At 39.2% G+C, this 14,003-nt stretch overlaps 1 protein-coding gene across 2 annotated transcripts in view; it reads left to right on the top strand.

The window, feature by feature from the left end:
• The window catches only part of ASIC1 (acid sensing ion channel subunit 1), a 360,279-nt gene that overhangs the window by 282,129 nt on the left and 64,147 nt on the right, over positions 1-14,003 (top strand). For both annotated transcript variants that reach the window (XM_077298058.1, XM_077298059.1), the window contains 2 exons: positions 11,647-11,797; positions 11,882-12,009. In XM_077298058.1, coding sequence (XP_077154173.1) covers positions 11,647-11,797; positions 11,882-12,009 — 279 coding nt within the window. The remainder of the gene's footprint in view (positions 1-11,646; positions 11,798-11,881; positions 12,010-14,003) is intronic.

Below are 14,003 nucleotides of genomic sequence, written 5' to 3' on the forward strand. Positions count from 1 at the left end.
TCACCAGGTGCTTTTTTAGGAGGTAAATGGGTGGCGGACTATTTCCAGACTAACGGACAAACGGAGCGAACTAATCAGACTCTGGAGGCTTATTTGAGGTGTTTTGTCTCTTCTGATCAGGATGATTGGGTGACCTTCTTGCCGTTGGCTGAATTTGCCCTTAATAATCGGGCTAGTTCCGCCACCTTGGTTTCGCCATTTTTCTGCAACTCTGGTTTCCATCCTCGTTTTTCCTCGGGACATGTGGAGCCTTCTGATTGTCCTGGGGTGGATTCCGTGGTGGATAGGTTGCAGCGGATCTGGGGGCATGTGGTGGACAACTTGAAGTTGTCACAGGAGAAGGCTCAGCGTTTTGCCAACCGCCGCCGCGGTGTGGGTCCCCGACTTCGCGTTGGGGATTTGGTATGGCTGTCTTCTCGATTTGTTCCTATGAAGGTCTCCTCTCCCAAATTTAAGCCTCGCTTCATTGGTCCTTACAAGATATTGGAAATCATTAATCCTGTATCCTTTCGCTTGGATCTTCCGGTGTCGTTTGCCATCCACAACGTATTTCATAGGTCCTTGTTGCGGCGGTACGTTGTGCCTGTGGTTCCTTCTGCTGAGCCTCCTGCTCCGGTGTTGGTTGAGGGCGAGTTGGAGTACGTGGTGGAGAAGATCTTGGATTCTCGTCTCTCCAGGCGGAGGCTTCAGTACCTGGTCAAGTGGAAGGGATATGGTCAGGAGGATAATTCCTGGGTGGTCGCCTCTGATGTGCATGCGGCCGATTTGGTTCGTGCCTTTCACGCCGCTCATCCTGATCGCCCTGGTGGTCTTGGTGAGGGTTCGGTGACCCCTCACTAAGGGGGGGGTACTGTTGTGAATTTACCTTTTGGCTCCCTCTAGTGGCTACTAGTGATTTGACTCTGGGTATGTCATTCATCCCTTGTATGCTCACCTGGGTCGTTAGGTCAGGGGTGTTGCTATATAAGCTCCCTGGACCTTCAGTTCAATGCCTGGCAACGTTGATATCAGAGCTAATCTGTAGTGCTCTTGCCTACTGATCCTGGTTCCTGCTTGATTAAGCTAAGTCTGCTTTCTTGCTTTTTGCTATTTGTTTTTGTTTGCATTTTTGTCCAGCTTGCATATTATTTGTTTCCTGACCTTGCTGGAAGCTCTAGGGTGGCTGGTGTTCTCCCCCCGGGCCGTTAGACGGTTCGGGGGTTCTTGAATTTCCAGCGTGGATTTTGATAGGGTTTTTGTTGACCATATAAGTTATCTTACTACATTCTGCTATTAGTAAAGTGGGCCTCTCTTTGCTAAATCTAGTTCATCTCTGTGTTTGTCATTTCCTCTTACCTCACCGTTATTATTTGTGGGGGGCTACTATCCTACTTTTGGGGTCTATTCTCTGGAGGCAAGAGAGGTCTTTGTTTTCCTCTTCTAGGGGTAGTTAGTCCTCCGGCTGGCGCGAGACATCTAGCGACCAACGTAGGCATGTTCCCCGGCTACTGCTAGTGTTGGCGTTAGGAGTAGATATATGGTCAACCCAGTTACCACTGCCCTATGAGCTGGATTTTTGTACGTCGCAGACTTACTTGTTTCTCTGAGACCCTCGCCATTGGGGTCATAACAGAATACACTGGCACAGAAGCAACCACGACTTATAAATTGTCTTGACGTGAAGATCTTTCTTTAGCTATAGGGATATAGCAACTCATAGAAGAATAAGGTGGTGCCATGCAAAAGCTAACAGCAATCCAGACGGGTATACAAGAGAAGAAAAAATTGCAGCACTCACCAGCGAATCTTCATTTCTTTATTAGATAAAACAAACCATCATAGGTTGTGGCACTTGAAAGGCTTGGGCGTCACGAGGGGAGCAGGGTTGTGCAGGAACGAGACGGACGACGGCCGTTTCGCGCTGTTGCGCTTCTACGGGTCCATGTGAGTTGTGCTTGTGATGTCATATCCTTTTATAGGATTAAGACATTTCACATTCTACATATACATATACAAAACAAATTAATTAATTAAAAACAACAATATACTCGGACTGCACACATTGGATATGCAACCACTAGATGAAAATTGACATATCGAGTTTTTCATTTAGACCCCAAGGGCCCTGCGCGTTAGTCCTTAAGATCCACCTGGCTTCCCGTTGCAAAAGGCTTCTTCTCGGAGTGCAACCACAAAGATGAATTAGAGTTGATTAGTACTAAAACACTAGAGTCTAAAATCTGCACTCTAGCAGAAAAAGAAATCCGGTTATATTGGACTATAAAATCGTTAAAATCTTATGTAGACTGCAACAGGGTGCCAAGAGGTCTGCGTGTATTTAAGGAAATTTCCCAATTTAAAGAAGATCTAAGTTTTCAATCTGCATGGGAGAAAATACATCTACAATGCTCGCAAAATCTGTTGCAATTAGTCCTCTCCCATAACGAAAAGGACTATGTTCTAATATGTGAACAATTAGAAAAATCTAAATACGAACTGAAAACTCGAATTGGAGATAATGCTCTTAAATCCTTTGAAAAAAAATTGGAAAAAAAACTGGTGATTATCCAAATGGAAACCAAAGAAAAGAAAAAAGAAAAATTTCTAAGAGATAAACGGGACTTTGAGACCAACCAAGTGTTTTCGTGGAATAAAAATACCCCAAAAAGAGCTTTTTCAAAAAATCGCTTTAAAAAATCTGGAAAAAAAACGTACATGGTACGTGATGGGTGGGTAACTGACTCCGACTCCAGTGCAGCTGAGGAGATCTCGGAAGACACTCAGCCACCTATCAATACAGCAACAGCCCCGCAGATACAATCTAGCTCGGGCACCCCTTTAGAAATAAGAAAACACGTCGTGGGGGAAGAAAAAAGTGGTTTAAAAAAACGGAAGCAAGTATCCTGGAGACGTTAAACGCAGTTAGTACACCTGCTAGTACCAATGACTCACTACAAGTGGTAAATTTATCAAAGAGATTTCTGACAGAAGATCATCTTAAGGTCCTATCCTGAGGATTAAATTACTGTTTACCTGAACCATTTGACTTAGGAGAATTTAAAATCGAATTATTTAAAAGTACTCGCAAATTACATCTTCACAAATTTTTTGGTAAAAATAAAGACGTGCCCACTATGTCAGTGACTACCGATATACCAGCCACAGTGGGCCAATTAGGGTTTATAGCATATCCCGAATTAGTTATACAAGATAGAGAAACCACACATGTGTTGGCTAATCTTTGCAAAAATAATGATAGTCCAGTAGAAGAAATGGGAACCGTTGAGGAATTCCCAGCAGCCACCCCTTTTACGGGCGGGGTTAAATCATGTTGGATGCCTCCTATCTCTCCAGGCAACAATATAGATTTGTTTGAAGATTTAGTCATAAAAGATGTAGAAGCGGTTCTCTTTCCACAACCCCAGAAAAACCTCCCTATTGTAGAACAAGAAGCTTTGAAAGAGATACAAAAGTGGGAGGATGTTATAATCAGAAAAGCGGATAAAGGGGGCAACTTAGTTATCCTAGACAAAACATACTATATTGAAGAGGCTTTATCCCAGCTTAATGATTTAGATACATATCAGCCACTAGAAAAAAATCCTACCAATATTATTAAGGATAAATTACGATCTTTGTTGCGTAAATATGTGGAAAAAGGAACCATCTCCAAAAAAAGAGCAGAAAAATTAATACCTGAATACCCTAATTATCCCAACTGGTACAGCATTCCGAAAATCCACAAGAATGCACAAAAACCTCCTGGACGCCCGATCGTGTCCGGAATAAATTCAGTAACGGAACCCCTCTCACAATTTATTGATTGGTCTTTGAAACCTTTGTTATATGAAATTCCTTCATTCATCAAAGATTCGGGGGATTTCCTCCTTGCTCTCAAAGATTTTATTTGGCAACCCACATTTGCCCTAACATCCATAGACATTACTAGCTTGTATACTAGAATCCCACAACAAAAAGGTATAGACGCAATCCGTCGCATTCTATCTAATACAGAGAAAGATCAAGATTTTATATAATTTATAACGGACAGTTTGGGATTCGTGTTGTCTAACAATACATTTAAATTTTTGGATCAATGGTATTGTCAAAAGGTCGGCACAGCGATGGGTACTCCGGTGGCATGCGTCTTCGCAAACCTGTTCCTTGCAGCGTTTGAGGAGAGGCATGTCACCGGTCCCATGAACCCTTTTTTAAAACACATACGGCTTTTTTTGCGTTTTGCTGACGACATTTTAATTATTTGGGATGGGGGTGAAGAAGTCTTTAATCGTTTTGTGGAGTATTTAAATGAAAATGATGAAAATATGAACTTCACATCCATCTTTGGAGGTAATGAAATAGATTTCCTAGACGTTAAGGTAGAAATCCAAGAGGGCTCTATAATAACAAGCGTCCATAAAAAAAGTACTGCAACAAATAGTGTTTTACACTTTAACAGCGCCCACCCATATCATACTAAGCGCAGCATTCCATTCAGTCAGATGGTCAGATTAAGAAAAATTAATAATAGTGATGAGATTTGTAGGGAACAAATTCAGGATTTAAAAGCGCGTTTTAGAAGAAGAGGTTATCCAGAGTCTCTATTACAAGAAGCTGAGGTACGAGCATTTAATTTATCTCAAGTAGATCTTCTAAAAAAGGGTAACAAAAGAAAAAACTATAAAAAAGATGGGTCAGGAAAACACAATGAAAACCGTAGGTTTCCCTTTATCTTTAAGCATAGTCCAGTAGACAATTTAATACACGCAGCGATTCGTAAAAACTGGCACATTCTCCAGAAAGATTCAGATTTTGCTGCATCTTCCCCGTTATTTTCGTACAAACGATCAAAAAATATAGGAGATTTAGTTGTAAGGAATCGCATAGAAAACCGTAATCTTAATTGGATTGAGAAATCTGCTCCACCAGGTAACCACAAGTGTGGAAATTGTAGTATGTGCGCTTTCCATTTGACAAATAACTCATTAAAGATAGGCACATACTATCACACGGTGAAAGACTTTATAACTTGCAAAAGTAAATTTATTGTTTATGTTATTTTCTGTCCCTGCAATCGCTTTTACATAGGCAAAACTATAAGACCTCTTATGGTACGTTTCCGTGAACATTATAATTCCATTCTCACGGGGAAGGGGAGAGTTCGCCTAGTTAAACATATACACAAATGCCATGGTGGCAATCCTAATGTGTTAAAATTCGCTGGGCTCGAAGCAGTTACTTTCCCAAAGCAGGGAGGTGATCGCAATAAATTACTTTTGCAACGGGAAGCCAGGTGGATCTTAAGGACTAACGCGCAGGGCCCTTGGGGTCTAAATGAAAAACTCGATATGTCAATTTTCATCTAGTGGTTGCATATCCAATGTGTGCAGTCCGAGTATATTGTTGTTTTTAATTAATTAATTTGTTTTGTATATGTATATGTAGAATGTGAAATGTCTTAATCCTATAAAAGGATATGACATCACAAGCACAACTCACATGGACCCGTAGAAGCGCAACAGCACGAAACGGCCGTCGTCCGTCTCGTTCCTGCACAACCCTGCTCCCCTCGTGACGCCCAAGCCTTTCAAGTGCCACAACCTATGATGGTTTGTTTTATCTAATAAAGAAATGAAGATTCGCTGGTGAGTGCTGCAATTTTTTCTTCTCTTGTATACCCGTCTGGATTGCTGTTAGCTTTTGCATGGCACCACCTTATTCTTCTATGAGTTGCTATATCCCTATAGCTAAAGAAAGATCTTCACGTCAAGACAATTTATAAGTCGTGGTTGCTTCTGTGCCAGTGTATTCTCTGCTTTTATGTGTGTATGTATGTATACGTATGTGCGGTGGACATATACAGATAGTATAATATATACATACTCTATAAATGAAAAGTCTACGCACCCCTGGTAAAATGCCAGGTTTTTGTCATGTAAAAATATATATTTTTGTGTATGAATAGATACATTTTTATGCCTCAGCTTGAATATTTTAAATATGATGAAATTAGTTGAAACATTTCCAAGAATTTATGAAACTCCTTGAGATCTGTGAATGCCTGACCTCTTCCATCCCTACACATCTACAAGTGTCATGTACTTTTAAGTATTGCATATCTCATTATATAAAAGTGTATAATGAGTCAAGGCCTCTGGGGAAATCACGTTTAATGTTAGATCGGTGCAGAAAAGAACAAATTGTAAAATCTATATTTTAAGCTGATTAAGGTATGTGGTCGCTTCAGAGATCACAACTATCTAAACTCTTTTTAGTTTATACTTATAAAACAATATTAAAAGATAAATATTTGGTATATTCCTGTTTGTATAGTTGTAGAAATTATGAAATACTTGATAAGTGCCCAATATTGTCGTAATGTAGTTTGCACTAATGATATTAATTCATCATAGGGATATTATGAATGACATCTGTCTAATCATGTGTTATGAAACATCAGGAACCCTTTTGTATGTTTTTCTGATAATTTTTTCAATGTAGGAAGAAAAGGTTACGAAATGAGTCATGTAGCAAATATGATATAATCAGTAAATTGTATGTAGTTAGGATAAGCGAATGAGGTTGACGAGAAGGACGCAAACTGAGTGAATTAGACATTAGGCGCAAAGGAGCTTGTTTAAGAGAACTCCAGGTGGATTTCAGTTTCCAGAAGAAAATCATTCACTTAAAATGGAAGAAAGGGCTCATTTCATACAAGAATACCTTGCTCTTCCTAGGTTAATTTTCTTATGTGTGTGGTTTGTGACCTCTAAACTGCTAGCATCTGCAGTACAGAGGACACTGCATTAGTAGGCATGTTCCAATCAGTATAATTAAAAGACTTATACAAACAAAGGTGCCAAGTGTAATAAAACAGGCCTGATATCCTCCCATTATAGTGATTAATAGAAAGTCAAATGAGGATAAGGCAAGAAGACTTTATAAGGCTGGCATCCGGGCTAGGTCTTTTTTTTTGGAAAGACAAACCATGATCCCTTCCCATTTTTGACCTTTTGTTCCCTGCCTCCCCAAGACTCTAGAATGCTAGATTCCATGAAATTACAACAGGGAAGGGAGATTTTCCTACTTTTCCTTGACTGCTTGATGACTTCTTGTTTTCAGACTTTCCTTCTGAGTTGGCAAGCTTGATCAATCTCTCTGCTGTTTGACTATCTATCTGCCTGTCAACACAACTTTTCTCGTTATGTTTTGCCCCTTTTCCCAAATCCTCAAAGCTAAGAGAAGAGAAAACCATTAATACTAGGATACTAATAATATTTACAGGGGAATAGCAGCAGTACAATGTATATCGTTTTACTTGTCTTCAAATGTGAGAATCAGCCACTCACGTCTCCTATTATATATTGCAATTCATGCATGAGAAATCATGGAAAAGTGAAGAGTGACATCACCTGCGGGGGCGGCTTTGGTCTCTGCACGCCAAGTAGTCTTACAATACCCACTAACAGTGTGCTTTCCTGCCGGCTCATTATTGCTGATCTGATTGTGTGCATCACACATTTTACATCATGCAGGGACTAGCCCAAACCTTGAAATGAGCATCACTGATGACTCTTCGTTTCAGGGAGGGGGCAGGGCTGAGGCAATGACTGCAGCCTCTTCCCCCTGATGACGCTTTGCTTCAGTATCCCAGCATGCATTGGAATTCTCAAATGGAGCGTCATCAAAGAGGAAGTAGTAAAAAAAGCAGTTCTATAGTGTAGCTAGGGAAGGATAAAGAATTTTTAATGCAAGTATGCAAGGCATGCTGTTTAAATTATTTTAAAGAAACACCAAGAATTGGTCTTCGTTGAGGAATGTAGACATTGGTTGGCCAAGGAACCTTGGTGCAGCAGATGATCGACACATCAATCTTACTTCCCATAGAAATCATAGTTACATGTCCAACAATGATCAGCTCAGTACTGGGATTCAGCTACTCCCATTTAATATTTGAAGAAGTCAGCCAGAAGTGGTCTTTATAGAAAAACTAGGCTAAAAAGTCCATACCTTCCACTTAGAAGTAAGTCAAGCCAATTAGCTATGCGAGAAATCAAAGTGACTGGTGTGCAGAAAAATGGCAACAGGTGCTCTGGACTAATGAGTAAAAAATTTTAAATATTAGGCTGTAATACAAGGCATTAGGTTCATCAACACACTGGAGATAGTTCGAATAATAAGTGTCTGCATGCAACAGTGAGGCATGATGGAGGTTTCTTGCAAGTTTAAGGTTGCAATTTACCAAACTGAGTTTTGGTATTTGGTCATGATTAATGGTGTCTTAAATGCTGAGAAACACAAGCAGATGCAAATCCACCATGGTGGTGTCAGATTGGCTCCAAATTTACTATGCAGCAGGACAATGTCCCCAAACATACCATCAATTTAGTGAAGGGCCATCTTTAGTGTAAAGAATGAGGATTTCTGGGAGTAATAATATGGCCCCCACAATGCTCTGATCTCAACATTATAGAGTCTGTTTGTGATTGCAAGAAGAAATAGAAGTATTTGAGCAAGCCTATATCTACAGACGATCTGTGGCTGATTCTACAAGATGTTTGGAAAAACATCCCTACCGAATCCCTCCAAAAATTATGAGTAAGTGTACTCAGAAGAATTAATGCTGCTTTGAAGTCAAAGGGCAATCATACCAAATATTGATTTAATTTAGATTTCTCTTTTATTCACTCGCTTTGCATTTTGTTAAACGATAAAAGTAAACTATTATCACTTCTATTTTTGAAAACATTTTTAGTTGGATGAAACTTTTCCTCAGTACTGTCGATGTAGTATGCAGTTAGTGAGCTAAGAAATAACATTGAGATAATGGAGGAATTCTATAATTTCTTTAAGGAGTTTGGGTTTCCTTTCAGTACTGGTAGATGTACAATAGGTGCCTAAGGCTATGGTCACATAATGGTGATGTTATGGTTATGGTTTGTGTAGTGCACTAATCATGATTTTCTTTTAAATTATTAAAAGGTAATTTTTATTCATTAAGCACTGGGGCTTTCTTTCTGTGAATTTTCTATGGTCACACTACCGTATTTTCTTTCTCCCGAGAGAATAGGGACGATTATGCTAATAACATTCTGATCAATCTATTATTAGAGTTTGATCATGGTGTGATCTGATTTTCTCTGATGAGATGGAAAAAAAATTTCTACATTTTCTCAATTCATTCCGTCTGTGAAAATGTCTCACTTTCTCCAAACCCTACAGATCAGGGTAAGGGTAGGCGTTTCATTTGGCATTATTCTAAATTTGTGGGCCTCCAAAGCTTCAAAGAGACTAGTCAAGCTAAGATGCTGTTGCAGCAGCAAGCGCTGTGCTCCCCCTGCTCCTGAGCTCTCCTAACCAAAGATATACTGCAACTGTGCTGCCAAAAACTACACCCAAGTACTCGACGCCTACAAACCGCCATCATTTTTTCCCCTTTGCCGAGTTTCCAATTGATACAGCTTGGATGCTTATTCCAAATACATTTTCTGAAAATAGAGTTAATTTTATAGAAATACTGTAGTGGGCCCCACATCAGAGAATTGTGTAGCATATTTGTATGTACCAATATCAACAGAAGGGGCCTGGATCACAGCTCCATCTTCTGCTTAAATTTCATAATAATAGGTCTTAAATTTAACTTCTTGTAATCTATTAAAGTGTCCATTATCTTTGCTCTAAATATTGGAACTCTAAGACCACCCGCACTCATAGGGGGACACATTTTGTCTATTATCTACAGGGAGTAGAGCAAATTAAAACCAGCTGATGGTCAAACCAAAGAAATAACCAAAACTTTCAATTACGGAAATTGCCATTGGTGAGGTAGAGGAGCGTCTACTAAAAATAACAATGTGTCAATGGCATAAAGAGATACCCTTTGACTCCATATTACCTCGATGAGAACCAACAATGTCTGGAAGCTAATAACAACCAAAATCCCATGTATATACTTAGAGACCAGGGTGGCAGAGAATATCTGTCTGCAAACCCAAATAAAAAATCAGCTCCAAACAGTATCAGATAACAGCAGGAGGACAAAAAGAGCAAACTGATTATATTTAAAAGATATCATTTTATTATATCATAGAAAAGGTAAAATGTCACAACAATATATAGAACACCAAAAAACAATGCAGACTGTTATGAACCCCACCCACACTTATCCCCACCCCACATATACACTTCAGTCCCTGGAAAAATAAATAAATAAAGGTCCAAAGACCGTAACTCAGGGAAAAGATAGTGCGTCCAAACATGGATGTCAGGGAAGCAGCATGCATGAACCAGATGATTGGGAATAAAGTTACACCCGTCTATCTAACATCTAAGGTGCAATAGTGCATGGCAAGAAATGCAGCGCTTACCAGCAGAGGAGTGGAAACAAGGAGGGGGGTGGATGGAGGGTCCCGACGCGCGTTTCGCGGCAGCTAGAGGCCGCTTTCTCAAGGGAGTAAATTGCTCTTTTTGTCCTCCTGCTGTTATCTAACGTCTGGAAGCTTTATCATAATTGCTGCCAACAGCTCTATAGCCATCACAAAGAGCAGGGGAGATGAAGGATATCCCCACTAAGGCAGACTCTGTGAGAAAACCATTGATTCATAAACTCGCCCTTGGTTCCTGATATAGCAATTTAATTGATATACTGAGGTTTCGATAAACTGAGTTCCCAAATGTGACAAAATTACTGTCTGTATAGTTGTTTCCTCTTCAAAGTTAGGGTAAAATGATTATACACAACTTCACCAATTTTGAATCCTATTCGAGTTTTACCAAAATAATCCAATGTTTTAGTCCCCCTTTAAGTAATGGACGCATTGCACAAAAACAGCATATGGGAGTAATTTAGTTTTACTGTGTAGCAATTTCACAATAATTGTTTTTTTACTGCTTTAATGTCCCTTTAAATGGATAGCTTTGTAAGTAATGTGTGGAGCAATCTATATAGGGCTATATTACTTTGTTATCTGTTTCTTGGTACAAATATTGGAAATTAAGCATAATCTCCAGCATGAGAGCTGGAATTCTTCCATCTTTCTAACAACTATTTATGCACTTGACTTGCAAGAATCCGTCTGATTCTATTTAAAACCAATTAATGACCTCTTCAGTCACAAAAAGCCGGGTAATGAATGCAATGGATTAACTGAGCACAAACTGTAAAGAAGTGTTTTCCATTATTTGTGCCTTAACAATTCGACTTGTCTTTTTTTGTGAACCTGGACTGGTCACTTTCTCATGCTGCCTCTATGGCTGTGCGTTATCTCTACAGGACAAGCTGATTACATCTAAAATTTCTATGAAGAGTTCTGAGTTCTGAAATTAAATTTAATTGCGTATCCATTTGGCCCGTAGCACGTGAATTGTCGGAGGACGAGACGTTATTCACGGTTATATGACATTTATGATTTTGTAGGCCTCTGTCTCACTTCCCTTCTCGTTATTTTGTAGAATATATCTAGATTTCCCTTGTCTTGTGAAGGAGTGACATATCTCTATTCTGGGTATCAGGAGGACCATGGAATATTAAACTTGAGAGGACAATAAATTCATGATTTTGCCAAAAAATATTTCACTGATTTAATTCTTATACACTGCAACAAGAATCCCAGAATGGCAATTCTTCAATCTGTTTTATTAAATATTTTTTTATTATTTCTGTCTCAGGTTTTTACAAGATACGGGAAGTGCTATACTTTTAATTCAGGCCAGAATGGACGCCCACCATTAATAACTACAAAAGGCGGCACGGGGAATGGTCTAGAGTTAATGCTGGATATCCAACAAGATGAATATTTACCAGTGTGGGGAGAAACAGGTCAGTAGGATTCATGATTTTTCTTCATTGGCCTGACCCATTTTCATAAAGAAGCTGATTACCTACTGTGTATCTACTCTGCAGATGAGACCTCGTTTGAGGCAGGAATCAAGGTTCAGATTCACAGTCAGGATGAACCTCCTTTCATTGACCAGTTGGGATTTGGCGTGGCTCCTGGATTCCAAACATTTGTGTCTTGTCAGGAACAACGAGTGAGTACATATTTTATATTATGTTGTGCATATCATGAAATGGCCATAAACATGCCTTAGGTTTGGATTAGCAGAACTTGTGACTTTCAATGTTCAGTAGAGCTTTATAGCAACATTGGTGCTATGACTTGGCACATTTTACGTAATTATGGACTTTTAACGAGCTGTCACACAAAAAAGATACATTTTAATTAACAGACCTTGGAATAATAATAAGTTCCATAATTGGATGTGTTAAAAAATGTTCCTGTGCTGAGGTGGTCTTAAAAATGTGCCTCAGCTGTGTACTGTGTAATGTGTAATGTGCAGAGCTGCTCTAGTTCACGGTCGGCATATACCACAGCTCCTGGCCAGGGAGGAGGGGGCATAAGTCACTTATGATAAGTGAGTATACAGACAACACAGCAGGGGCTCACATCTGCTACCCTCTCAGGAAACACATTTCCCTGCCTTTTTTTATCACAGGAGGGAGTGTTTCTGCCACATCACCAGCTCACCTTAAATTAAGTTAGTGACACATAGGCTCAGTGGCCGCCGGAGATCCTTAGTCAGTGATGTGATTTATGATTAGCTCAGATGAGGCAGAAACACTCACTCCTGTGTTACCTCAGGCAAGTGAATTTGTTACTTCAGGCAGCAGTCACTGTGAGCTCCTGTTGTTTCATCTGTATAGCTACTTATTATAATTGACTTATACCTACCCCCATCCCAGCAAGTAGCTGGGGTATGTGCCGACCATGAACCAGAGCAGCTTTGCATGGTAAGACACAGCCATTACACAGTAAACAGCAGGGGCACATTTATAAGAGTATCTCAGCACTGGAACATTTTTACAACACATCAAATTGTGAAACTTATTTGTATTCCAAGATCTATTGATTAAAATGTATTTTGTTCTTGGGAGAACCCCTTTAATCAGTAGATTCAAGTTTCACATTGGTCAGACCCTCAATGATCACATATTGATGGCACATACATATATTTTGCATAATGTATATATACTAAAATGGGAAATTATGCAGCAAAAGCTGATGATTGTTTTCACTTTTAAACACATTGAGAGCTACATTGATATAAATTTGCTACACTCAATCAGTTATGTACTATTTATAATTTTTCATTAATTTAATTGCATGTAAGGTCTGAATTCTAATGGTTTTATATATCAGGATGTCACGTAATAAGAAAAATCCGTTCCTTAGAAGATGTTAAAAGGTATTAAAATTAGGTAATTGGAATCTCACATGAACAAAGATAAATGACAAATTACACCGTGTCATTATTTAATTAACAACAACTAAGCCAAAATGCAGAAGCAGCGTGTGGAAAAATTAAATGCACCCTTATTGCCTCCCCTAGAAATTAAGAGTTTAAGTAGACATGTTATGCTAATAAAATGCCATTTACTATTTGTTTATCAGCAAGTGTGACCTCCTTTATAAAAGCAGAAGTTTGGACAGTTTGCTGGTCTCCAGCATTTAAGTGCTCAATACCAGCAAATACAGTCATTGCTATGGAGGAAAGACATCAGTAATGGTCAATGAGCAGGACAATGATCCCAAGCACATCAGCAAATCGACATCAGAATCTACACATGAGTACAAGCAACTTTGTATTATATCTTGTGAGAGAAATCTGCTTCTTTCTCCTCCTGGACTGATCAGTCATTGTCAAAATTCTCAATTCCTGGATAAAATCTGTATTCAGTGAAGACAGATCATTGCATTACTGAGATAGAAAATGGCAGTTGCTACTGATGAAATTTATGTAAATGAGAAAGGAGAGGGAGGAGCTAGAGGCAGAGCTCCTCCCTTCCCCTCTTCATAAAATCTTATCAATAGCAGCTGCCCTCTTCTATCTCAGTAATGTAACAATCAGTCTTCACTGTATACAGATTTTATCTGCAAATTGAGAATTTTGAAAATGACTGATCAGTCCAGGAGGAGAAAGCAGCAGATTCCTCTGATAATATATATTACAAAGTTGGATATTTT

The sequence above is a fragment of the Ranitomeya variabilis genome, chromosome 3 (assembly GCF_051348905.1).
Source record: "Ranitomeya variabilis isolate aRanVar5 chromosome 3, aRanVar5.hap1, whole genome shotgun sequence".
In the NCBI taxonomy this organism is placed as follows: domain Eukaryota; kingdom Metazoa; phylum Chordata; class Amphibia; order Anura; family Dendrobatidae; genus Ranitomeya; species Ranitomeya variabilis.